The sequence below is a fragment of the Felis catus genome, chromosome A2 (assembly GCF_018350175.1).
Source record: "Felis catus isolate Fca126 chromosome A2, F.catus_Fca126_mat1.0, whole genome shotgun sequence".
In the NCBI taxonomy this organism is placed as follows: domain Eukaryota; kingdom Metazoa; phylum Chordata; class Mammalia; order Carnivora; family Felidae; genus Felis; species Felis catus.
Window position 1 is genome coordinate 114,665,228 of NC_058369.1, and position 26,289 is coordinate 114,691,516.

General features: G+C 39.8%; 1 protein-coding gene across 2 annotated transcripts in view; it reads right to left on the minus strand.

Annotated features, from left to right (window-relative positions):
* The window catches only part of RAPGEF5 (Rap guanine nucleotide exchange factor 5), a 226,731-nt gene that overhangs the window by 149,179 nt on the left and 51,263 nt on the right, over window positions 1-26,289 (minus strand). For both annotated transcript variants that reach the window (XM_023250436.2, XM_023250437.2), the window contains exon 6: window positions 13,968-14,034. In XM_023250436.2, coding sequence (XP_023106204.2) covers window positions 13,968-14,034 — 67 coding nt within the window. The remainder of the gene's footprint in view (window positions 1-13,967; window positions 14,035-26,289) is intronic.

The following is a 26,289-nucleotide window of genomic DNA, read 5'->3' on the forward strand; positions in this document are numbered from 1 at the left end:
GAACACGATCATAAGCTTCAGATATTTCAAAGGTTGAAGGTAAAACTGAGACCAATGGAGTGAAGTTACAAAAAGGCATGCTTTACATAAGAGACTGTTAAAAACTGAGAACAAACTGAGGGTTGATGGGGGGTGGGAGGGAGGGGAGGGTGGGTGATGGGTATTGAGGAGGGCACCTTTTGGGATGAGCACTGGGTGTTGTATGGAAACCAATTTGACAATAAATTTCATATATTAAAAAAAAAGGCATGCTTTAGCTCTAAGAACTTTCAAATAATCAGAGCTATCCACAGCAGAAATGGTCTACCACATGAGGTTCAGCTTTATAGGGGAAGGTAAAGATCAAGCACTCACACCAAAGGATTGTTCCAACAATTTGTTTTACGAATGTCTCCTTTCCAAATCACTCACTACCAAAAGTGAGTAAGCATAAGCCTCCTGCAGGTAGTGGTATCTGTGAGTTCAACAGTAGGTGATGTCACAGTCATCTAACCCACCCAACAGAGATAAAGGTGGTACAAATCTTAACAAACAGATGAAAAATAACTGTTGGGGGCCATTTCCTGGAAATCTCATAAATTTCATAGTGCAAATCACAGGAGAAGCTACAGATGTACTGGTTGAAAGAAATCTGAAAAGAGCAAGCTAAGAACACTGACATCTTTTCAGAAAAGCATGTGTATCTACTCCTTCAGTTTTCAAAACTGCTCTTACTACTTCTGATCAGATTTCCTCAAAGCCCTAACTGCTGGTCAATACGAATTTCTTGACAAATAAAAATATCACATATATGAAATATATTTTAAGTAAACAAGTTGGACATTCTGATTTTAGTTATACCAATGAAATAAAACATTACATTTGCTTCATTAAATATTTAGTTTTTATGTCTCATTATTTTTTCCATTTTTTGGTAAGCGCAGAGTATTTTCTTTCTTCTTTTTTAAAAAAAATGTTATTTATTTTGAGTGAGAGAGTACATGTGTGTGTGCACAAGCGAGGGAGGGGCAGAGACAGAGAGGGAGAGAGAGAGAATCCCAAACAGGCCGTGCACTGTCAGTGAAGAGCCCAAAACAGGGCTCGATTCCATGAACTGTGAGGTCATGACCTGAGCCAAAATCAAGAGTTGGATACTCAACTGAACCACCCAGGCACCCCTCATTGTGTTTTTTGCAGGTGAGGTTCTCAACTGCAGATATAGTAGAACTGTCAACACCAGTCAGGTCCCAGAAATTCTAGGGGTCTCCTATCTCTACGGATATTACATTAGAAAGACTTGTATTCGGATGAATTCAGATCAACTAAAATTCCCTCCAATCAGAAAGTCTACCTATAAAAATTGCTAACGTGGGAGGGCTTCCTAGAAGAAAAGATTCAGAGCTCAACATCCAAAAGCCTAAAACGGCAGAAGGAAATCTCCATTTATTTTACATCAACTTTGAGAAGAGTTCTAGGATTCCAGTTTGCAGGGTGGAGTAACAGCCCTCTACCTCAGAGGACTGTTTTTAATTTTTTTTTTTAACGTTTATTTATTTTTGAGATAGAGAGAGACAGAGCATGAACGGGGGAGGGTCAGAGAGAGGGAGACACAGTCTGAAACAGGCTCCAGGCTCCAAGCTGTCAGCACAGAGCCCGATGCGGGGCTCGAACTCACGGACCGCGAGATCATGACCTGAGCTGAAGTCGGCCGCTTAACTGACTGAGCCACCCAGGCACCCCAAGAGGGCTGTTTTTAGAATTACACTAGTTAACACCCAAAGCATCTGGAACAGTGCCTGACACATAGTGAGTGCTATGTGCTAGCTACCATCATATTATTATTATAATTAATGTAGTTGAGCTTAATAAATATTATATAAATAAATATCTAGTCCTTAATTTGTTTAATACTCCATAGGCTTAAGCCCCTTCTTCCCACCTGAATTATGCTCTTTGACAACCAGTATTGTCTCTGCTTTATTATATTCCACCCACCTAGTTTCTGCTCCTTTGCAACTAGCATAAAAGGGACTGATAGGTTTCATCAAAAAGTTGTGAAGAGTGTTTAATGTGCTTGTATGTTCAGAATTCTTCAAGTATTAAGAATAAACTTAAATTTTCACAGAATTCTGGAGATTTCATAAGTGTACGAAGGACAGAATTTAGTTTTAGAAATGCGCTTCCAAACTTCAGAGGTATCCAAAAACTTAACTAGCTTTGAGAGATTAACTGCTACTTTATGATCAAGGAATTATGGGTATGTAACGAGGAATGTGTATTTATTTTACATTTCTGTCATTGCAAACTACCACCTATTTACTGGCTTAAAATGACATCCATTTATCATCTCACACTTCCATAGGTCAGGAGTCTGGGTATAGTGTGGCTCAACCACTATACCACAGGCTATGCCACTTGTCTCCTTAGAGACTCACAAGGCCTAAATCAGTGTTTGGGCACAGCCGTGTTCTTATTCACAGGCTCTGGGGAACAATATGCCTCCAGGGTCATTCAGGTTGTTGGCATCATCTAGGTCTTGTGTCTGTAAAACTGAGGTGCTTGTTTCATTGCTAGAACGTGGCCGGCTGCTCCGAGTTTCCGAGTCCCTTGCACATGGGATCCTACTTCTCACACCTAGCGATGCCACACTTAATCCTTTTCGTGCTTGGAATTCTTTCTTACCTTCTCTTCTGCCATTTCTCTTTGACTACCGCCCAGCCAACTTCTTTGTTTTTAAGGGCTCATGTGATTCAGCTTGGGTCCACTCAGACAATCCAGGTCTGAAGACTTACTCATATCTGCAAAATATCTTTTGCCATGTAATGCAATGTTTGCAGATGCCCAGTAGTGTATTCATCTTTGGGGGACCATTCTCCCTACTACAGAATAGTAACACAGATCCTCACAGCCTTCTAAAAAAGTATCCATGAACACCTCTTTAGGGCCTTATCATCACTTGCTAATAGAGCCTAGTTCTGGAAAATGACTTACCTGCTATGAAATCAGAGCATGCCTCTGAGTTCACACAATGGAACCAGAAGAGCTTACGAATCAGTCTGAATGAATTTCTCAATTACTAAACCATATGCAGCCATGTTTACCAGTATTTAATGATTCTGAACAAGTTAAAAATTAAAATACTATTTAACGTAACCTCATAGATCTCTTTTCATAAAATTGTTCAAATAAGAAGAGAATTCTATAATCAAATCCCAAACCCAACTTGCAGAGACCTATTCAGTAACTATGAAGTATTTTAAGTGAAGAGAATGTGGCAAATTGCTTTTTGAACCCTGAACTGTTATTTTAAATCTCATTTGGACTCTTAATTAATACTTCCTATCTCAAACGTTCCATCTCTCTAATGTGAAGGATAACACACCCAGCTCTGGGGGATTGAAATGTGACAGTGCACAAAAAGCATTAGCAGAATGCCTGCACAAGATAAGAACTCAACAAATATTAGCCAGTCTTAGCCCTTTACCGATGTCTTCCTTAAATCAACAACAGGATAATAAATGGGATCTGCAAGAAAGTTTCTTCAATAATTTCCCCCACCAAGAAGTTCATCTCTGTGTTGTTTATAATAGCAAAAGATTGAAAATAACCACAATGTTCAAAAATAGGAGATAATGAAAACTCCATGGAATGTGATACTTTGGAACCACTACAAATGCCATAGGAGCAGCTTTTCAGCACTGAAAACATACTCTGTAAAAAGTACAGATCACAAAATAAAAGAGTCTCTCTTTTTTTCATAAAAAAGTATACACACAAGAAAAATAACCTAGGAAGTAATAAACACTTAAGTTAATAATGAGTTACTAGTGAGTAGTTTCATTACAGAAATGTTTTCTATTCTGAAATTACTTTCAATTGCGAAGTCTTTATGTTCAAACCAAACAATCCAAGTGTCAGATAAATAAAAAGAACTGCAAACATAACCCACAGTAATGACAACTCACTACCGGCTTTACCATCATTTTGATACTTACAAACATAAGAGTGGAACTCACGTGATTTCTACCCAGTATTCACATAAACTTTCATTATATACTAAGTTCTACAACAATATAACAGAAATTAAGTTAAAATCTACCTTATTCCATCACCACCAAAAACTCAAGTAATTTTCCTTTTTTTTGTATGTCTCCTTGTCCTGCTGCATGTATGGACATATTATAAGAAGCTATTACATTGCCTTAAGGATGCAAAACTACATTTCATGTAAGCAGCTATAAGAAGTTCTATTTTAAACAAATGCATGAAGTTGCAGTCCAAGACGAAATGTTCATGGATCATTCTTTTAAAACTCTTTCAGCTTCCCTCAGATAAGTTTTCACAGTAACACTTTACAAACACGAGTGTCAATATACAAATCGATAGCTGAATAGTGTATTTCTATTCCTTGTCAATTAAAAATGTCTTCTGTGTGTTTTGCATATCAAAATGATTTCATTCATCTTGGCAAGAGATACCCCAATACCATAATATACATGAATACACACATGCACACACATACAAACACACACACTTTACTCCTATTCACAGGGATTTGTTGAGACCTCTTTTATTCTTGAATGGGTTCTATACACTCACACTTTCTGAACAAATGCTTTTAAATCAATGTTCCCTCACTGGCATCATTTCGATAGGTGAAACAGCATGTATTATGCTGCTTATCAAAACCAAATTCTCAAGGCTAGTGTTAAATGAGAGTACCATATAATCTGAGTATGCACAGATGGTTTCTTTGGAAACAGAGATAACTTAGTAATTAACGTTAAAAGTTGGTGTGTGTGTGTGTGTGTGTGTGTGTGTGTGTGTGTGTGTGTACATGTGGCATTTAGGGATTTATTCCCAGGATGAAGAAAACCATTCTGATATGCAATAGATATAAAACACATAAGCATTTTTTATTGACATAGGATAGGAATCTATCATTTGGCTATCTGTTCAAATATTGAGTCATGGGGGCACCTGGGTGGTCAGTCGCTTAAGAGTCCGTCATCACCTCAGGTCATGATCTCACTGTTGGTGAGTTCAAATCCCACATCAGGCTTTGCAGTGACGGTGCAAAGCCTGCCTGGGATCCTCTCTCCTTCTCTCTCTCTGCCCCTCCCCCACATGTGCTGTCTCTCCCAAAGTGAATAAATAAACTTTAAAAAAAATCTTAAAAAAATATTGACAGTCATGGGTTAGTGAAATGTCACTGAGATCCTACCTGAGGAAAACGGAAGGAGCTTTACTAGGTGTCCAAGTGATCCGAGAGACCTACCATCCACAGCCCAAGGCCCTTTGGACACTCTAGCTGATGAGGGTAGTTCTAAAGAACAGTGAGGGAAGGTACTAACAAGTCCCTCGGCTTCTTGTAAATGACAAGAACAATGAAAATACCATGCCAGATATGTGCTATAATTCCTCTGGTGCCTTTTTGATGTTATTTGAAATCAGGTCTGCCTTCTAGGGCCTCATTTGACACTTTTTCTCAAAATTCAATCTACTTGGCTTTTCCCCAAATCACACGGTAACTCTTAAACCCCTGGAAACATTGGAGCCAAGGTAATGATTCCAAATAGGAATTTTATGTTCCCTACAGATAAGAAATATAAGGTAACAAGATGTTCATGATCCTGTAGCAGCCAGACAGAACGTTAGTCATTCCCGGGGGGATTAACTTACTTTTTATTCTGTGAGCAAACACGCCCGCTCAAGTCCCTGATAGACTAAGAAAAGGGAGATTAACTACACTCCATTTCTCCATCCCCAGAAAGGAAGAGGCAGATAGCCAGGAAAAAAGGGTGAATGGAAGCTAGCATTTGAGTGTTTAAAAAAATCTATTTCTAAATATGGTAAAAATCATCACTGGATTGTGTTTATCATGTATTAAATGTGACTTAATCTCCCCACTCTCACTAGCCTAAGATTATTCCCAAACCTTGTTAACTTGGCAACAGTCTCTTAAGTAGATCTCCAAAATTCAAGTTTCTAAAGACTCCTCAAAACCCAGATCCCGTGCTACTTCTGCTCCCTCAACTGGTACCATTTTTAAAGTTTCCAATTGAAAAAGTTGTCACTGTTATCTTCAGACACTACTGTTTAAAAGGGAATTTCTCCAATGGACCAAACCCAACGTGCAGATTCAAGTATGAACAGAAGGAATCCTAACCACATCACGTGCTTCCCAAAGCCTGTGAAAGGCACATCCTTATAGAAAAAGACTGACGCTTCAGGTTGAAAGACTGGACATAGCAAAGGAGAGGAGATCCAAATGTGCAAAAGTAGAACATAAGAATAGGCAACAGCAAAGGAAGGAAAGAGCCAGCAGAACATCTCGAAAAGTTTGCATCCTTGAGTTGCATTGTGTACTTGATGATACAGGACAACTGCCTGTTCATTAAGACCCAGTTCCTTGTACCTCCATAACAAGTATTTCCCAAGAACTCTAAGGAAAAGACAAACTGGGAGAAGAATCAGACAAAGGCCCAAGTTAGGTGCAGGTCTTAGTGAATGAGACTCAACTAGGTCTGTTCTACCTAGAAAGCAGGATCCAAAATGGATAAAAAGTGAAAACAAGACTTAAACTACAAAGAATGCTAGAAATCATGTGAGAACAAGTTCACAGATGTTGTGAAAACTGATGGCGTTAAGTCACAACTTCTGGACACTGAGCAGGGAAAAATGTTTTCGTGACAGTGACAAGCAGTCAGTTAAAACCATGTTTTTTGTTCCTGTAAAAAGAAAGTTCATAGCAGGTTTCTTTTTCTCTAAACTTTCACCCAACATTATATATCCTAGCATGAATTTTTGCTTGGAGGGCGGGGGGTGGGGGGGGCGCTTCATTCACTTCAAGGTCTTCTAGAACTTTTAGCAGACACTCCATTTATAATTTGGGTTTGGTTGGTGAGATTTTTTTTTTTTTTTCAGCTCAGTGGTATTTCTCAGAGAATGATACTGTACCTGAAGACCCTATGAGAAGGGATTTATAAATTCCATTAAAAGCATCATATGTAGGGGTGCCTGGGTAGGTCAGTGCTTAAAGGCCTCAACTCTTGATTTTAGCTGAGGTCATGATCTCACTGTTGTGAGATTGAGCACCATGTCAGGAAGTCTGCTTAAGGTTCTCTCTCCCTCTGTCCCTCCCCTACTCATGCACATATGCTCATTCTCTCTCCTCTCTCTCCAAAAAAAAAAAAAAAAAAAGCATCATATGCAGAGCTTTTAGGATAAAGTTGGATGAACTGAAGAAAATGAACAAATGGATAGAGTAGAAACATACAGAGAAACCATCTAAACTGGTAAGAATGATAAACGAAATCAGCTCTGAGAAGGAATACAAGGTAGTAAGAGTGTCTAGTTAACAGTCCCAGAGTTTTAGATTTTGTCCTTCTCCTCTTTGATCTCTCTTCCTAAACTTGCAACACTTGATTTGTAATTTTAATTCATCTCTCAAGACATGGCCACAAACCCTCCATCACTACCACTACCAGGTTAATGTTTTATTGCAGACACTCAACCCTGTTCTTTTTCACCATCTAAGTGATGGCTGACTTCAGGACCAAGCAGCACAGAGTACCACACCACATGCCCCCTCTCCTTTTGTAAGCGCCACTAATGTAACCATACCACCAAACAGGCATCTAATATACATAATTCACAACCTAGCCTAACTTGCATTACTTCAGTGGCTTGACAATTAGACTGTGTGAACAAAAATCACAAATTTCACTCAATTTGTGTTTTCTTATCTCTACAATTTCCATCATGGAAATTATTCTAAAGAAAGAGAAACAGCCTAGTAGGGTTTGTTTTGGATGTTGGTCTTAAGTAAGAGAATAGAAGCCTAGAATCAGCTTTATCTCTTACTCAAGGATGCTCATGTTTCCATTTCCTGTCTTTGAACGTTTCCAAGTACTCTTGGTTCTTCTCAAAATTTAGCTTACTTCATAAATTTACATCCTAAGAACTATGGCTTTCACACCCATACTTAATTCACTATAAATTCTCCCCTACATTTAGTTTACCCTGGATTGTAACAAAAACATAAAAGCTGTATCATCAATTCTGAATGCTTTTGTCATGAACACTGTTAGAATTCACGTTTAAAAATAAAATAACATAATGCTGAGAACTTCAAGGATAGGAGCAGGTAGGTTGTAATTCAAGGGCTCTTTTTAGTTGTTCAGCTTTATCAAACCAACAGAGACTCACAGTAAATGAGAAAGAAAAGGTTTTCAAGTTATCAAAGTTTGTAGGGTCAGAAGATATCAGAAAAGCAGCTAAGGTGCTGAGGCAAAAACCATATGTACAAACAGGGAAACTCTTTCCCGATAATAATGCCCAGAGTGTTTCTGGAGACATTCTATAATGCAAGGAGTCTACTCGAGCCATGTTCTTTTCCCCTCAACTGAAAACCTCTTACAGAGTCTTACTGTTAAGGTTTTGGGATGTTAGGTACTTGGGAGAGTAGCTCTTTCCTGAAAATCACCAGAAACATGGCTAGAACATTTTTATCATTCATGTTTATGTAAATTTAACAACTGTAAATCTGACTGAGTCATCATGACAATTTTATTTCTACATATGCACTGTCTTCTTATGTACCTTTAATATAAAAACTGACTTGTGAGATTTTCTTCCAGGGTAGAATATCAGGGTAGGTATTGTTTTTTTTAGAGGACGGGACCTTTCCCTTGATGAACCGAAGGTGGAATAATAAACTACTGGGGTTAAAGAAATGAACGATTTCTTTTTTTTTTTTTCCCAACTTTTATTTATTTTTGGGACAGAGAGAGAGAGAGCATGAATGGGGGAGGGGCAAAGAGAGAGGGAGACACAGAATCGGAAGCAGGCTCCAGGCTCTGAGCCATCAGCCCAGAGCCTGACGCGGGGCTCGAACTCACAGACCGTGAGATCATGACCTGGCTGAAGTCGGACGCTTAACCGACTGCACCACCCAGGCGCCCCAAGAAATGAACGATTTCTTATAAGACCACATATACAAAGCTCTCAAGTTTGATAACAAGAGAATAAAACAGCATAGAAAATTGTACTGCTGGAGATTACCACCCCCTTTGTAATACCCCCAGACACAAACCCTTGAAGAGCATATTAACAATTCCACATTGCGTGTCACTTTTGCTCTTTAATGTGTTTGGGGGTTATGGTGGATGAGAACTGATGTGCATAAATATTCTCCTTCCTACATGGTGTCTGTACCTATGTAACAAAGTTTTGATACCACTGACAATAGGAATGACTACATTGTGAAGACATGAGGCACAATGGTTCCTTCATAAAGGCTTATACAATGCATGGAGGACTTTTAGAACTTAGATATGGTCCAGTCCAACCACTTAACCAATGACACATTGTTGGAAGAATTAAGAATCAAGGTCCTCAATTTCAGTTCAATGATATTTTCACTATCCTAGACCAATGACCCATGGATTTAAAGAGATGAAATTTTCTTCTCTGTCCTTTATTCTCATCGCTAATTACCACTACACCTATACCTTACCTCAATCCATTCAATCTTTTAGCTTGGAGATTATTCCAGTAAGATCACTTCAACCAAATATTTAGTAAATGCTTTGCTGTCTATCCCACCTTTTCAGAGGCTCTCTTTTTAAAAAAAATTTTTTAATGTTTATTTATTTTTGAGTGGGAGAGAGACAGAACACAAGCTGGGGAGGGGCAGAGAGAGATGGAGACACAGAATCTGAAGCAGGCTCCAGGCTCTAAGCTGTCAGCACAGAGCCCAATGTGGGGCTCACACTCAGATCGTGACCTGGGTTGAAGTGGGAGACTTAACCGACTGCCACCAAGGCACCCCTGAGAGGCATCCTTGAATTTTATTTTCATGGTATAAACCATTCAGTTATTTCTCTCTCATAGTCCTCTCATCTTCCTACTTATCGTGGATGCTCCCCAAGACCCTACCTCCCACCCTGCTCTTCAAATGACAACCTCTCTGTGACTGGTTCTTGTAACTTTAGCCTCAACCTCTCTAAGCTCCAGATTCACATGTCCAGGTATTTCTTGAGTATTTATATATTTTATATTTCTATGTCCTCAAACTCAGTATGTCCAAATTCTGTATGTTTCCTTCCAAGTATTTTACTCAATTCCTACGATTATCATCACTTTTCCATTCATTCTGACTCCTCTTCCACCTTCACCTAGTCCTACTGATTTTTTAAAAATTCTCTGTGGTTGCTTTTGAACTCATTTTTCTTTCAGTTCCCACAAATACCATAATAAAGTAGGTTTTTGTCAGCCTTTCAGTCTCCCCTCTTCAACTCATCTCTTTTCTTTTTTTTTTTTTTTTTCTTTAAAGTAAGCTCTACACCCAACCTGGGGGCTTGATCTCACAACTTTGAGATCAAGAGTCTCATGTTCTATCAACTGAGACAGGTGTCTGTCATCTTTCTTTTTTCTTAAATCTCTATTCCATAATGCTAATCTGTTGTTCAAAATGTCTTTCACTTTTCTTAGCTGGGACTTTCTTCTCCAGTCAGTTGGCGTCTCAGTATTCTCCCTTTCTACTTTCTCATCCCTCCACCTGCACACAATAAACCCCACTGCTAGAGTATACATCTTCCTAATTACCACATGTTCAAACCCTGACTGTCTTCAATGGTAGTTCAAGTCTCATCAATGAAGTTTTCTGTTACTGTTCTTGAATCTACTATCTATACACCACTCTATTCAGTACTCAAATGCCAACTGCTTTGTACCTTAACTCTGTGTTTGTCTTCCTGGTATGGCTGTAGGAAACATCTTACATATCTTTGCTGCTTCTGCAACTATCCCAATAATATATTACATTACCAAGAAAATGAGGCATAGTAGTTAAGAAAACATAACTAGGAAGTAGAAAATTCCAACTTTAGATCCTGGCTTTGCTCCTTTTTAAGTGAGTGACCTTGGGCAAGTTACTTAACCACTACAAGCTTTCCTATCTATACAACAGGGATAATGCCACCTACTTCATAGGGTTGTTGTGAAGTTGAACAGAATGTGTATGTATGTGTATGTACAAACAAACACAATGTTTGACACAGTATCTGGTCCATAGTGAGTGCTTTTTAAACAGATGGCTATAATGATTTTGCACACAACAGGCACTCTTCTTTGGTCAATATTTTAAACTGCATAATCTACAGATTCAGTGTAATCCCTGTCAAAATTCCAATGGTATTTTTCACAGAAATAAGAACAAACAATTCTGAAATTTCTATGAAACCACAGAAGACCCTAAAAAGCCAAAGCAATCTTGAGAAAGAAGAACAAACCTCGAGTCATCATGCTCCCTGCTTTCAAACTATTGACAAAGCTATAGTAATCAAAACACTATGGTACTGGCATAAAAACAGACACACAGATCAAACGAAGAGAATAAAGAGCTTAAATAAACCAATCCATATGTGGTCAATTAATGTACAACAAAGAATATACAATGAAGAAAGGATGATCTCCTCAATAAATGGTGCTGGAAATACTAGACAGCTGCATGCAAAAGAAACTAGATCACTTTCTTACATCATACACAAAATTCAATTCAAAACAGATTAAAGACTTGACTGTAAGACCTGAAACACCATAAAATTCCTAGAAGAAAATATAGGCAGTAACTCCCTTGACATTGGTATTGGCAATGGTTTTTTGGATATAATACCAAAAGCAAAAGCAACAAAAGCAAAAATCATTAAGTGGAACTGTTAAATTAAAAACCTTCTGCATAGCGAAGGGAAACCAACAAAATGAAAAGGCAACTTACTGAATAGGAGAAAATATTTACAGTCATATATCTGATAAATATTTATAAGTCACATATCTACCAAAATATATTAAGAACTCATACATCTCAACAGCAAAAAACCAAACAATCCAACTAAAAGTGGGCAGAAGACCTGAATAGTAAGACAAACAGATGGTCAACAGGTAACTGAAAAGATGCTCAACGTCACTAATCGTCAGGGAAATGCAAATCAAAACCACAGTGAGATATTACCTCATACCTCTCAGAACAGCTATCATCAAAAAAACAAAACAAAACAAAACAAAACCAAGAAATAACAAATGTTGAGAGGATATAGAGAATAGGGCACTGTTGTGCACTGCTCATGGGAATGTAAACTGGCATAGCCACTTTGGAAAACAGTATGGAGGTACCTCAAAAGATTAAAAATAGAACTACCATATGATCCAACAATTCCATTTCTGGGTATTTATCCAGAGAACACAAAAACACTAAAAGATATGTGCACCCCTAAGTTCACTGCAGCATTATTTACAATAGCCAAGATACGGAAATAACTTACGTGCCCACTGATGGATGAATGGCTAAAATAGATGTGGTATCTACATGCAATGGAATACTGCTTTGCCATAAAAAAGAATGAGATCTTGCCATCTGTGACAACATGGATGGAACTTGAAGCATTTTACTAAGTGAAATCAATCAGATAAAGAGAAATAGCATGGGATCTCACATATATGTGTAATCGAAAAACAATAACAGCAACAACAAAAATAGATACATAGAACAGATTGGTGGTTGCTAGAGGTGAGAAATTCGGGGGTGGGAACAACAGGTAAAGGGAGTCAAAAGGTACAAATTTCCAGGGCACCTGGATGGCTCAGCCACTTAAGCATCTGACACTTGGTTTCAGCTCAGGTCATGATCTTGTGGTTTGTGAGTTTGCGCCCCACATCAGGCTCTGTGTTGACAAGGCAGAGCCTGCTTGGGATTCTCTCTCTCCCTCTCTCTCTGTCTTACCCCTGCTCACGCTCTCTCTCAAAATAAACTTAAAAAACAAAAAGGTACAAACTTCCAGTTATAAAATAAATATGTCATGGGATGTACTATACAGCATGGTGACTACTGGATATATGAACAGTTGCTAAGAGAGCAAATCTTAAAAGTCCACAACACACAAAAAAATATTCTGTCACTATAGATGGTGATGGATGTTAACTAGACTTATTGTGGTGATCATTTTTCAATATATGTATACAAATATCAAATCATTAGGTTATACACCTGAAACTAATGTAACATTGTCTGTCAATTATACCTCAATAAAGAAATTTTAAATAAAAAACGGCAAAGGTCATGTTAAATCTTTTTAACATGCTTCAAGATTCCATTTCACATGAAGTTTTTACACTACCAATCACTGTATTTAGTCAAAAACTACTTTTTTAAGCTATATTCCAGAACAGTAGGAAAGGCAACTTTCAACTTGCAGGCTGTGTGCATAGATGCTAAGGCCTGGTGTATAAAACTCTGTGAAAGATCAGTTTCATCCATGTACATAATCCAGCATAATTTTCGGCAATTACCATTTCAATAATGCAGTTAAAGCACAACTAGAGAATCTTTGGGAAGGCTAGAAAAATTTCCAGAAAGCCAAACCAATGGATAAAGACTTTAACAGATAGGATTACTAGAGCCTGTCAAAAACTAGGACTCAGTGATCAGCAACCACAGCTTGCTTTTTGTGTTAAGAAGGGCATGCATGACCTTTTCTTCAACTAACAAGCCAATTACCCACTCTGATTAGTGGCTTTAGAGAACAATGAAAATGTTGCAACCTAGTACATTAGAAACCAACCTTTTGTTGGCTGAGGTAATTCTTTTTTTTTTTTTTTCTAATGAAACCTGTCGTCTTTTCTCCTTTGTGCAACAGGTCACAACATTCCCTAGGTTAAGTCATACTGTATTTTAAAAATCAACTATCACGCCTCCACTAAGGTTCCAGGAACTTTCCACTAGGAATATGTATGATCTTGCTGGAGAAGTTGCATTGAGGGTAGCAAGTCAAAGTCATGTCTCCTTTTGCCTTGATGTGGGCCTCCCACATCGATGTGCAACCACAGAGCAAGTGTCTTTCTGCACTACTACCCAAACTGCCTCCCTTTGAGGACCCTGGCCCTCATTATTTTCTGCACCCTTAGGCAGGGAAACTGCAAGGCCTTACCGCAGACGTTAGACGAGCAAGAATTTCATCACTGCTTTCTTCTGAGTCTTCAATTTTCTGATGAGACCTGTGAAAAACCAAGAACAATTTACTCTAAACTCAAATTTATCTACCAAGTTATGGAGAACACATGACAAATAAGGACATTATTGTATAATACATTAGCGAAAGTACCCATGCAAATAAGGTGGTGTCAATAATGCCCGGGGACACAACTCTGTTGCAGCCCAACTGTTCCTTCAAACTCAATTAGCAAGAACCTCTTTATAATATACCAATTAAACCCCGAGGATAGAGTATGTGTTTCCTAATGGTATCACAGAATAGTCCTGACATGATAGATTTACAAATGTAGGCATGCACGAAGCATATGCAGATGTGAATGGGAGGTGGTTAGGTACTGAAGTTCCCTCCTAGTCTAAATCCAGATTTTGAAAATCTGAAACATGCATTTCCCACTACATTTGAGTTTCACCCAAAACAGATTTGTTTTGAAATGGTCTATTACAGACCTAATACTGTGACAGGAATTATGTGGAATACAATAGCAACAGAAGTACGGCACTCCTTTTTAATATACTCAAGCCCAGTTGAGAAGCCAAGAAAAATATGCATATGTAAATAACTAAAGAGACATACAACATATGATATAGTATAAGATCAGTTTGTTTAGGAAAATCACCTTTGCAAGGTAATTTGTGAAAACATTTTCACCACATAAATGTATATACTAACATATAAAATTACCTACTCCTTTTTTAATTGAAGTATATTTGACACAATATTACGCCAGTTTCAGGTGTACTATAATTACCTACTTAAAGCAAACTTTATAAAATGAAATTTTTTCTTCCTGTTTGGTCAAAGAAAAAAATTAATGCCAACTGAATATATGTAATTGTCTCCCAGATCTATTTCCACAGCAATCCCTTTCACCACGTTCTGTGGATTTGGAGGGATTGGTGGTAATTGCCCTGCAGGGCAGTGTTATCAGAACGGCAATCCAATGATTGATTTCAATCTTGAAAACGGCAGTGGGCCAGCCTAAGCACTTGCCTCGCAGGGCAGGAGGGCTAAGGAGAAGCTCTTTAAGAAGGGAAAAGCGAGTCGGATCAATTCTGGCATTGGCTTCCTGTTTCTACGTTTTTAAAACCTTTTACAGGGAAAAAAAAAAAAACCAAAACAACCCTCTAAATCAGAGCAGTGAATGAAAAACTACCACCTTTACAAGAACTGCATGATACAGGTACGAAGCGGTGTTGATGTTGTCAAGTAACTTAATTACCTGTGCTGCAAAGTGTTTGAAATGTTAGCTAATAACCTGCCTACTAAAAACAGTGGGAACTGAGCATTCTAACTTCCCTTACTCCCAAAAAAGCAAGTTACCCTGATAATGAATACCTGGAACAATGAACTCCATTATTAAAATGATCTATTCACAAGGTTTCCACATACACGAAGTTATACTGAGAAGAGACTCGTAACCCTTTATAACCTAAGCCAACAAACCAGGCTTCTATGATTACGCTGAGGTGACTGAACATATGTGACAGGAAATTAAGAGCCAAACGCACTGGGCACAAGAGCACCAAGCAAGGGTTTCGGCACCCGTCTACACCTGCAGTGAAGCAGGGGCTGGTCATGCCAGCTCACGTTTCTCAGACCCCAGCACATAGCTCAATGATTAGTTCACAGGCATGAGGTATTTTGCACCAGCACAGATTCCGTCATGAAGGTGTTTTCAACAAACTGCTGAAAGGAACTCAAAATTCCAAGGCAAGTTCTTATGTGTGTGACTGATAATGGCTGCTTCATGAGTAATGGCTGAGCCATTGCCGGCTTATTGACAAATAATCAAGTCCCTGTTCAGGAGCAGAACTACCTATCGTCATTCTTCCAGCACAAAACATACCTTGGCAAAATGAGGTTTGTTTGTTTGTTTGTTTTTTAATGTCTATTTATTTATTTTTGAGAAAGAAAGAAAGAGAGAGAGGCAGAGAGAGAGAGAGAGAGAGGGAGACAGAGAATCCAAAACAGGCTCTGCGTTGTCAGGGCAGAGCCCGATGCGGGACTTAAACTCACAGATCGTGAGATCATGACCTGAGCTGTGACCAAAAGTCAGACACTTAACTAACTGAGCCACCCGGGGGCCCCCGACAAAAATTGTTTAAGAAATATGTGTGGGAAATATGTGTAAGAAAGACAGATAGATGACCTCCCAGGAAGTGTCCTGCAGCCCTAATCCCATTGTTATCACCACAACACCACAATTTGTAACCAGAGCTCCCAAGTCTTTCTCCAGCCCCTGTACCTCGTGTGAGCTCACCTTTTTTTTATCATCTGCCTTCCAAGGGGCAGTGGGAAGCAATTCCAGGAACCTTATTTTCACCCACTTGGGGATCTTACAGGCTCCTTGAAGTCAACATAACTTCCATTGTACTTCTATTGCCTCTTGCCTTCACTGGTTCTACAAGCACCTCTCACGACTCAGCTCCATGCTCACTCTGTGGCCATTCCCTCTGTTTCCTTCAGTTCCCCCCTGTTAAGCCTCACTGACAAGGGAAGTAGAAGCCCTCTACTTCTCTTGCACAAACTTTTCTTATCTTCTAGCCAACTTTGTTGTCTCTGGCTTCTCCTCTTGCGCCCAATCTGCTATAGATACTGGGATTATCTTTCTGTAACTCAGACCTGGTCCTGCTCTTCTTAGAGTCCAGACCAGGGATTACCCCACTGCCTACTGAAAGCTCTAGAATTCAGAAATACTCTTCTTTTCATGCTAATGGGCCCCATCCCCCCACCACCTCCCATACCATCAGGCACCTGCATCTGACATGGCACAGAGAAAGGTCTTAGGAGCAGGTCTGGTAGTAACAGGCCAACAGTGGAAGAGCTTAGAAAGAGGGAAGGGTAAAATTAAATTTAAAAAAAAAAAGGAAAAAAAAAGAAAAAAAGAAGAAAGAGGGAATGGTAACACCTAACCACTCTCCTTCCTCACCGCTTCCTCTCATTCCTCACCACTATGTTCCCTCCCCAGCTCTATGCCAAAATGCCCAGAAATATCAGACTCTCTTTGCCTAGCAAATGTATTTTTATGAAATAAGACAAATTCTGATTTTACGTGTGTAAATACAGGTTAGTGCAACCCAGTGAGGACAAAGTTCTCACACATCAAATCAAAACAGGTTAGTAAATACAGGCTAGTGCAACCCAGTGAGGACAAAGTTCCCACACATCAAATCAAAACAGATAATGAAACAGGGCAAGGGAGAATAAAGAAAATAATCGACTGTAATACTTGTACAGTTTCCCATTATTATGAAAAGCGATCAGTGTACAGAAGAGGAAGAGAGAAGCTCTGTGTGGTTTGTCAGTGCTTAGAGATGGGAAGCAAAGAAACCCTGGCTAGAATCAGCAGGTAATGGCAGTGACAAGTGACAGGAGACAGAAAGAGAAAGGGAGTGACCCCAGGAAGGAAGACCCATCCCAGAGTGCTTGGGCCAGCAGGAAGCTCGGGCCCATCACGCACTACAAATTTATGAATTCCCATGGCTGCTTCTCAACGTCGCTGCTTACCAACAACTTAAGCCAGGCCCAGTAATTCTCCAACAGAAAGTACTGAGTCCTGCTACTGTGGGCAGATGTCCTCAGAAGTTTTAGAGGTCTGCAGTATCTAAGGGTGCCAAGATGAGGACACAGGAATAGCAAAAGCTGCCTTTGTCCCTTTAACCATCTGACAGAACACATGATCATTCTACCCAGTCCCCACCGAAAACAAAACCAAACCAATCCAATCCAATCCCTGCCCTCTCTACAATCTTCCTCACCTTAATCAATGACAACCCCATCCCCCCAGCTGTAAGTCAGGCTTGATCCCTGTTCTCTTGTACTCCACACTGTAGGCATCCTAAAATCCCACTGGCTCTATCTTCAAGGTGTACCTCCCATTTGACCACTTCTTACCACCTCTATCACCACCACCTCTGTTGTCCCAGGCACCAGATCTCTTACCCAGACCCAGGAGACAGAGTGGTCATATTAATATGTAAATTAGATCATGTTCCTCTTCTGCTCAAAATCCTCCAATGACTCTCCATGTCCCTCAGTATAACACACAAGTCTTGACATTGGCTGACACTTCTCCCTCTCTTCACACTTGCTTTGCCTTCAATGCTTCCGCCTTAGACCTCTGCACTGGCTACCCTGTAGAATCTTTGCACTGTTCCCCTAGAACACTTCCCTCAGATATCACCTCACATATGCCTTCACATCCTCGAGGTCTCTCAGCTTCTTGAAGAGGCCTTTCCTGACCCATATCGATATCCCTCATTTCTTACTTTATGTATCTTCATAAAGTTTTCTACCTCTAACCACATAAATCTGTTTATTTATGAAATGTCTGTCCTCCCCTACTAGACTATAGGCTCCATGGGAATACAGACTTCTGTTTTCTTCATGGTTACATCCCCCAACACTTAGAACACAACCTAGTACCTAAGAGGTATTCCGTATATAACTGTTGAATAAATGAACTGAGTACCTGCAACTTCAAGAAAGGCTCTGCTATGAATCACCATCCTGGGACAACTGCTGCACAAGGTATTAGCTTGTTATCTATGGTCGGTGCAGCTGAAGAACCCTGCTTATACTCAAGAACACTTTCCCTTAGCTGCTCTATCATTCTCCCAGCTCCCTGCAGCAATTCTTTCAGTTACCTGCTATTCATTCAAATTCAACAATGACTTTCTTAATTCAAATACCAAAGATCTAGTGACTCTGAAAATCTCTTAAGTGAAGTAATAGCAATAAAGGTGAGGATCACCCCCACCTCCTCATCTTCCTCTAACAAATAATTGGTGTAGACTTAGTGACAGTTTCCAACCCAGCCAACTATTTGACAATCATTTGCACAATTCATCCTGCAGTAGCAAAGAAGAGGAAGTCTCCACCCAAGAATGTCTCCCAACACAAACTCTCAGCTCTGAGGGTTAAATAGTCACCCCGTGTTGAGTTCCAATAAAGAGTCTTAGGAGGGATCACACAGGGCCTGTTATCTGGGCAATGGAATTTGTTTTATACCAGTCAGGCTCAAGATAATTTCTAACAACTTGGATTTAACTGGTACCTGTGCAGGACTTCCCAAAATTCCCTTAGTGAGAATTCCTTCGTGAAAATTAGTATAATGGATTTGAGATTATTCCAACTAGGTTTTTGTTTTTTTAATTTATGTTTATTTGAGAGAGAGTATGAGTGGGGGAGGGGCAGAGAAAGAGGGAGACTCAGAATCCAAAGCAGGCTCCAGTCTTGGGGCTCGAATCCACGAACCATGAGATCATGACCAGAGCCAAAGTCAGATGTTTAGCCAAGTGAGCCACCCAGGCTCCCTTAATTAGGTTTTTTAAAAATAGGTCTTCCTCTCTCTCTGACCCTCCCCCGTTCATGCTCTGTCTCTCTCTCAAAAATAAATAAACATGCAAAACAAAAAATTTAAAAAAAAAAGGGGGTGCCTGGGTGGCTCAGTCGGTTGAGCCTCCAACTTTGGCTCAGGTCATGATCTCACAGTCTGTGAGTTCGAGCCCCGCGTCGGGCTCTGTGACGACAGCTCAGAGCCTGGAGCCTGCTTCAGATTCTGTGTCTCCCTCTCTCTCTCTCTGACCCTCCCCCGTTCATGCTCTGTCTCTATCTCAAAAATAAATAAACATTAAAAAAATGTTTAAAAATAAAGCTTGCTAAGGGCGCCCAGGTGGCTCAGTCGGTTAAGCATCTATCTCTTGATTTCAGTTCCAGTCATGATCTCACTGTTGAGATTGAGCACTGTGTTTGACTCTGTACTAACAGCATGGAGCCTGCCTGGGATTCTCTCACTCCCTGTCTCTCTGTCCCTCCCCTCCTCATGCTCTCTCTCCCTCTCTCAAAAAATAAACATTTAAAAAAAAAATAAAGCTTGCCATACATCTTCTATATAAGAGACAGAACCCACATTCCTCAACCAGATTTTACCAAAACATTTTGTGCCTTAAGATTCAAGAGCAACCAACACCACCTTGGAGTTAGAAAATCCTGCTTTATTTTTACCTGGAAGAAGTTTCCTGGTATTTCAGGGTGGAAAACTGGAAGCATTCTATTACAGAAATAGTATCCAAATACTACCACTTTACATTTGCATGTTGATACAACTTCAAAAATGCACATGTTGTATGGATAGACATATCCATCTAGGTCTCACTACTGAATAGCATATGTGGGCTCCCAAGAGCTACCACAACACAAAACACTGCTCCTATAGGAAATTGTGTGAAATGTCTATTTTATGGTTGTTGGAGTGCAAATATTTGGAGTAATTCAAGAAGTGGAGACTGCGTAACTAGCACATGCCAAGCCAGCTGAGGTGTTATCCATGACCTTCCAGACATACCTGTGCCAACACTGTATTGAGTACAGGCATGCTGCACATTACAGAGGACCCTAACAGGAGATGTGGCCTCAGCCAGATTTCCCATAAAATGCTATTCCTGTCCTCCCAGGGGTTTCATTTGTGTCTGGGTGTTTCTTATACACACCCAACACTTTGACCTTCACACTGAACAGAGATATTCTAGATCGGGACCTAAGGAGAGTGGAGAACACACCTATCTCCAAATCAGAATTCTAACAGGGCAGAGTCCATTGTAGGGGGATGTCAGACAGGCCTGTTCACTACTTCCCACCATCGCCCCCCAACAAAGCCGAGCTGATATTAAGTTGCCCTGTGTTATTTGGTTTAGAGAAACTAGAGGGAAATACAACATTCAGGATGGACCTGAGACCACCTTTTGTTAGAGTCTGATGAAATTATAGAGCATGGAAAAAACCAACACAAAGGAGTCTCTTAGCCTGATCTATGATTGTCAGAGGCCACTTCTTGGGAGAAGGGATAGCCAGGGTGAGATTCTGATGCATAATGAGTGGTGCTGAAACTGCAGCAGGGTTATCAGGACCAGGAAGTGGGAAATGGCAGGAGACAGAGCCAAGGCCAGACTAATCAGGGCCTCATTTGATACTGTTAAAGAGTTTTTGTTTTGTGCTGAGGGTTATGAACTTTGGCTATAAAGCAAATAAGCTGGATGGAGAAGTAACTAGAAGAGGAAATAAGATCAAAGGTAGGTTGGTTTCTTGTTATTATGATTGAGGGAATCGTTTGTTTGCTGAAGGTGAATAGCCAACAGAGAGAGATGGAGAAAGCAGGAAAGGGAAGTCTCCACGGAGATATAGGACCCATAGATATAGAAGAAGGAGTCTTGAGTAGAAAGAGGAGCTCTTTCCTCCACCAACCTGAGAAGTCAGCTGATGATACCACAGCTCATATTCCCCAGGGACAACCCAGAGTTGGTTCCATACTTGCTGTCAGGCAAGGAAACTTCAGGAACTTTCTCTTACAGAAATATTTCCTGGGCTAGATTTGAAATTTTTCTTCCTTAGAAATCATTGACACCAGGGGCACCTGGGTGTCTCAGTCGGTTAAGTGTCCAACTTCGGCTCAGGTCATGATCTCACAGTTCGTGGGTTCAAGCCCCATGTCGTGCTCTGGGCTGACAGCTCAGAGCCTGGAGCCTGCTTCAGATTCTGTGTCTCCCTCTCTCTCTGCCCCTCCCCTGCTCATGTTCCGTCTCTCTCTCAAAAATAAATAAATATCAAAAAAAAATTTTTTTTAAGAAATCACTGATACCAAATCCTAGACACTACCAAAAGGAATGCTCCTCAAGGATCACAGACTCACTCGCCACCATATCTAATACCTAGTGATCCCAGGAGGGTAAAAAAGGTGTCATACTGGACACTCAAGCACTGTCCCTTCTATAACATCTATATTCTGGACATATCTGTTTTGCTTAACAAAGCAAATTCTTATGACAAAGAAAAAGTGGGATGGTCGAAGAATGAGAATTCGATTTTTCTTGAGATCTTTGATGTCATGAATACAAATACCTGTTCAATCTTCTAAAGAGAACTTAATTTTTCATAGGCTGGGGCTACTAGTTGGGCTTACAGAGGCAATTTGCCAAATACTACTAAAATGTGATTGTGACAGGCTTCACTGAGGGTCCAGGATATATTTGAATAAAATTAGTTACTACTAATATCTATTTTTTACATTTTACTTTATTTTTAAATTTTATTTAAATCCAAGTTAGTTAACATATAGTATAATAATGATTTCAGGAGCAGAATCCAGGGATTCATCACTTGCATACGACACCCAGTGTTCATCCCAACAAGTGCCATCCTTAATGCCCATCACCCATTTAGCTCATTCCCCCACCCAACACCCCTTCAGCAACCCTCAGTTTGCCCTCTATATTTGAGAGATCTCTTCCTGTTTTTTTCTTATTTTTCTTTCCCTCCCCCTATGTTCATCTGTTTTGTTTCTTTAATTCCATACATGAATGAAATCATACGGTATTTTTCTTTCTTGGACTTATTTCTCTTAGCATAGTATATTCCAGTTCCATCCACATTGATACAAATGGTCTTTTTGCATTTCATATTGAAGATTTCAGGATTAATCGGTTAATATTTAATGAAACAGCCAAATTTCAAATGCTAGCACAACCAGGCCTAAAAGTTCAGTTTTTCTTAAAATTCCTGTACTACTTTTAAATAATGATGTTCTCTGATAAAAATATGCAATCTGTTCCCACACCTACAATAAGCCTTTTCTGTAAACAATGGAAATTTTGGAGGGCTTAGTGTTTCCCTGGGCGAGGGGGTGATGAGTAATAACAAAGACTAAGACCAGCTGATTTTATAGCATTTTTTATATAAACGATTTAAAATAGTAAATGGAAATTTTCTTCACCTATGATCCTAATACAAAACTTATGCCAAGTTCCATCATGAAATTTTTTTGAGAAATACTAAAAAAAGGTTTCCTCATCCAGTATTAATTTCCTCTTCCCCAAAGGGCACAATATGAGAATCTAATTAGGAAAAGTCAGGAATACAAAAGGTAGGTTTGGGACATAGGTACAGGAGACTTGAAGTTGATCTCCTAGTTAGAAGGGGTCAATCCAGCACCACTTCAAAAATCAAGGATGCCAAAGCATTTCTCATCTTGATTCTACATATCAGGTTGAAAAGGTAAAGTTAGGCAGGATACGGAGGTGACAGGGTAGTGGGTGGTGGTAGCATTAGTGTATGTAGGGTGCCAAGGGGAGACAGGGATCTATACTTTGGTAAGTATTACTGTGCAGCTGGGATTAGGTACATGACTGAGTGAAGGCACAGTCAGAGTGAGAGTAGAGAAAGAAGTCTGAGGACTGAGCTCCCAGGACACTCCCTGTTCATGGGTCAATGCTACCAAAAGCAGGTTTTATTATTATGCAGGTATGGTGAGGTCAAAAGATAAGGAGATGACTGCCATTGAAAAGATACACGACAGTTTGGGAGGATTAATGTCTTAGTAATAATGAGCCTTGGGGCACCTGGGTGGCTCCGTTGGTTAAGTGTCCACCTCTTGAGTTTGGCTCAGGCCATGATCTCATACTTCGGGAGATCGAGCTCCAAATAGGGCTCTGTGCTGAGGGCAGAGCCTGCTTGGGATTCTCTCTCTCCCTCTCTCTCTGCTCCTCCAACCCCTTTCAAAATAAATAAATAAACATTTTAAAAAACAGATTAAGTAATCTAACCCACTAACATGGAGAGATCCTCTACTTAAGCCTTAATTTGTTTTTTGGGCTTTTTTCCCATTAGACTGATGAAGTATTTCACATATAGCTCTTGCACACTTTTTAGATTTGTACCTAAGAATTTCATAACTTTTTTTGGGCCAGCATATAGAAACATAATTTTTGTATATTGACCTTGTATCTTGTGAATTTACTAAATGTACTACTCATTAGTTCTAGTAGGTCTTCTCTAGATACGCTGGGATTTTCTATCTATGTATCTGCAAAAAGAGGTGGCTTTAATTCTTTCCTTCTTATTTGTATCCTTTTATTTATCTTGCCTTATTACACTGACTCGTGAAGAGAAGTGATTAAAAGGAGATACATTAGCCCTGATCCCAATCTTAGTGGGAAAACATTCAGTCTTTCACCATTAAGTATGATATAAGCCATACATTTTATGTAAGGTTTTATCAGATTAAAGAGGCTTCCTTAGATTTCTAGTTTTCTGAGAATTTTTTTTTTATCATGAATAGATACTGAATTTTTTTTAAATGTGTTATCTGCATCTATGGAATTTGTCATACAGTTTTTCATTTTAGATTAAATCTGGTGAATTACATCGATTGAGTTTTAAACTTTGAACCATCCTTTTATTCTTGGGATAAACTCCCATTTCTCATGATGTATTATCACTTTTATATATTGCTGGGTCCTATTTGCTAATATTTGTTGATGAAGATTCTGTTTTTCACATTTGCTTCCCTTTCTGAACTTTGTCCTAATAATGCCGGCCTCATAAAAGATGAGACATTACTTACATATGGTCGTATCACCACAGAGTCAAGCACAAATTTGTACCTCACACAAACCTAATGGACAGTAAATGCCTGTTGAGAAAGAGTTGCCTTTTCCCAGACCTTCTTCTCCCTGTCCCTTCTCCTTACCTAAGCAAAGGAGCAAATTCAATTATCTAGGGACTCCAGACTCTCTTCCAAACTTAAATGCTCATGAAGCTAAACGTATGCAATTTCAGAAGTGTCAGTCAAGCAGCGGTAAGTACCAAGTTTGATAAAATCTTTGTCATAATGGTATTGATCTGGCTTCTTTGCATAGTATTTGCAAATTTGATTGAATTAGCTTTCACATTTCTTATGAACCAAGCTCTTTCTGTATGGATGACTTTTTGGAGCTGCAGACTTCAACTCTGGTGTACATAAGCCTTACTAGAAGTTAACAAAAAGTACTAATATGTGTCTCCTCTGTCCATCCCAAGCCTGATTTAGTAGATCTCAGCTTATACCTCCTTCTTTTCGAAAGGATCATGGTTGAGAACTACTGCCATAGAGGTCACTTCCAAGTTCAGCTTCTGCCTTCTATTCACCTACCTGCCACCAAGTACAGAGGCCTGTCCCTTTGGCAAGTTCGGTAACCTTCCTTGCCTCAGTTCCCTCATCTGTAACTTCACACTGCCATTGTGAGCAGGGAGTATTAACCATTACTGCTACTATTGATTTCATTGTTGTCACTGCCAGGGCAAGCTTAGGCCAAGTGACTAAGCCAGCTCTTCCCCAGTTTTTAAGTAGGGGACGCTTTTTACATAGAAATGGATCACAGACCCATAAACTCTATACATGTTGATAACACCAACACATGACATAAATGTTACTGTGAATTCCGGTAACCAACTATTTTGTTTTGTATCACCCATGTACAGTTAAGTCATTCTCTATTCAATGTAAAGATAATGTTTGTCTTTTCTATAGGTTTAAGACACCCTTGCAATCAATCTGAGACTTGCTCCCCACCCTTCTCAAAGTCTGAGTTCTTCTCGCTGTGACTCACTGCTTCAGCCACATCAAGCTACCTTGCACTGCCTCAACCTGCCACCGCTCTCCCTAACGTCAATGCCCTGCACGCTATTCTATCTCAAGTATCCTTTTGCTTCTCTGTCTAGAACATGAAATCATGAATGCTAATAAATTCATCTTAACCCCTGGACTGAGATTTCCCTACAGTTGGCTAGTTAAGAATCTGAAGGTCAAAATACCATTCAATTAAGCACATAGCTAAATAACAACAATGAACATGTTTTTGTTTGTTTGTTTTTAAATAGTTAGAATCAGGAAGAGTCAGGCTAGGATGCCATGAGAGAGAGAGCTGTTTTAACAGAGGCCAAGTGGCTGAATAGGGGGTCTGTGGAAGCCACAGCCAGACCTCAGGAGCATCAGCAGTGCCAGTAGCCCAGGAGGGCACATCAGCCAGGCAGGACCAAGAGGCACTGACCGAGCCAAGATGGACAAGCCCAGTTTATACAAGTCCCAGGCTCCACAGCAGATGCCAATACAACACCCCAGTTATACTTCAAGGGCCATCAGGGTGCCCATCTACTAGCAAAATCACTGGGGACGGGAAAGGGCCCACCCTGAGAAGAGAGCCTCCTCTACCAGGTTTAAGAGACCCATACTACTCACCACGTTCCAGAGGCTGTCTTGATGAGCAATAGGGAGTGGGCCTAGACTGAACCTTTTTACCAAAAGGTGCCAAACACCTTTTAACATTATCTTATTAGAATAATTCTACTGGATTAGACTAAAATTGTGGGGTTTCTTTTCCTTCTTTCCGGCTATCTTACAAGACAGAGGCTCACGTGGACAACAAACAAGAGATTGCTTAGAGGA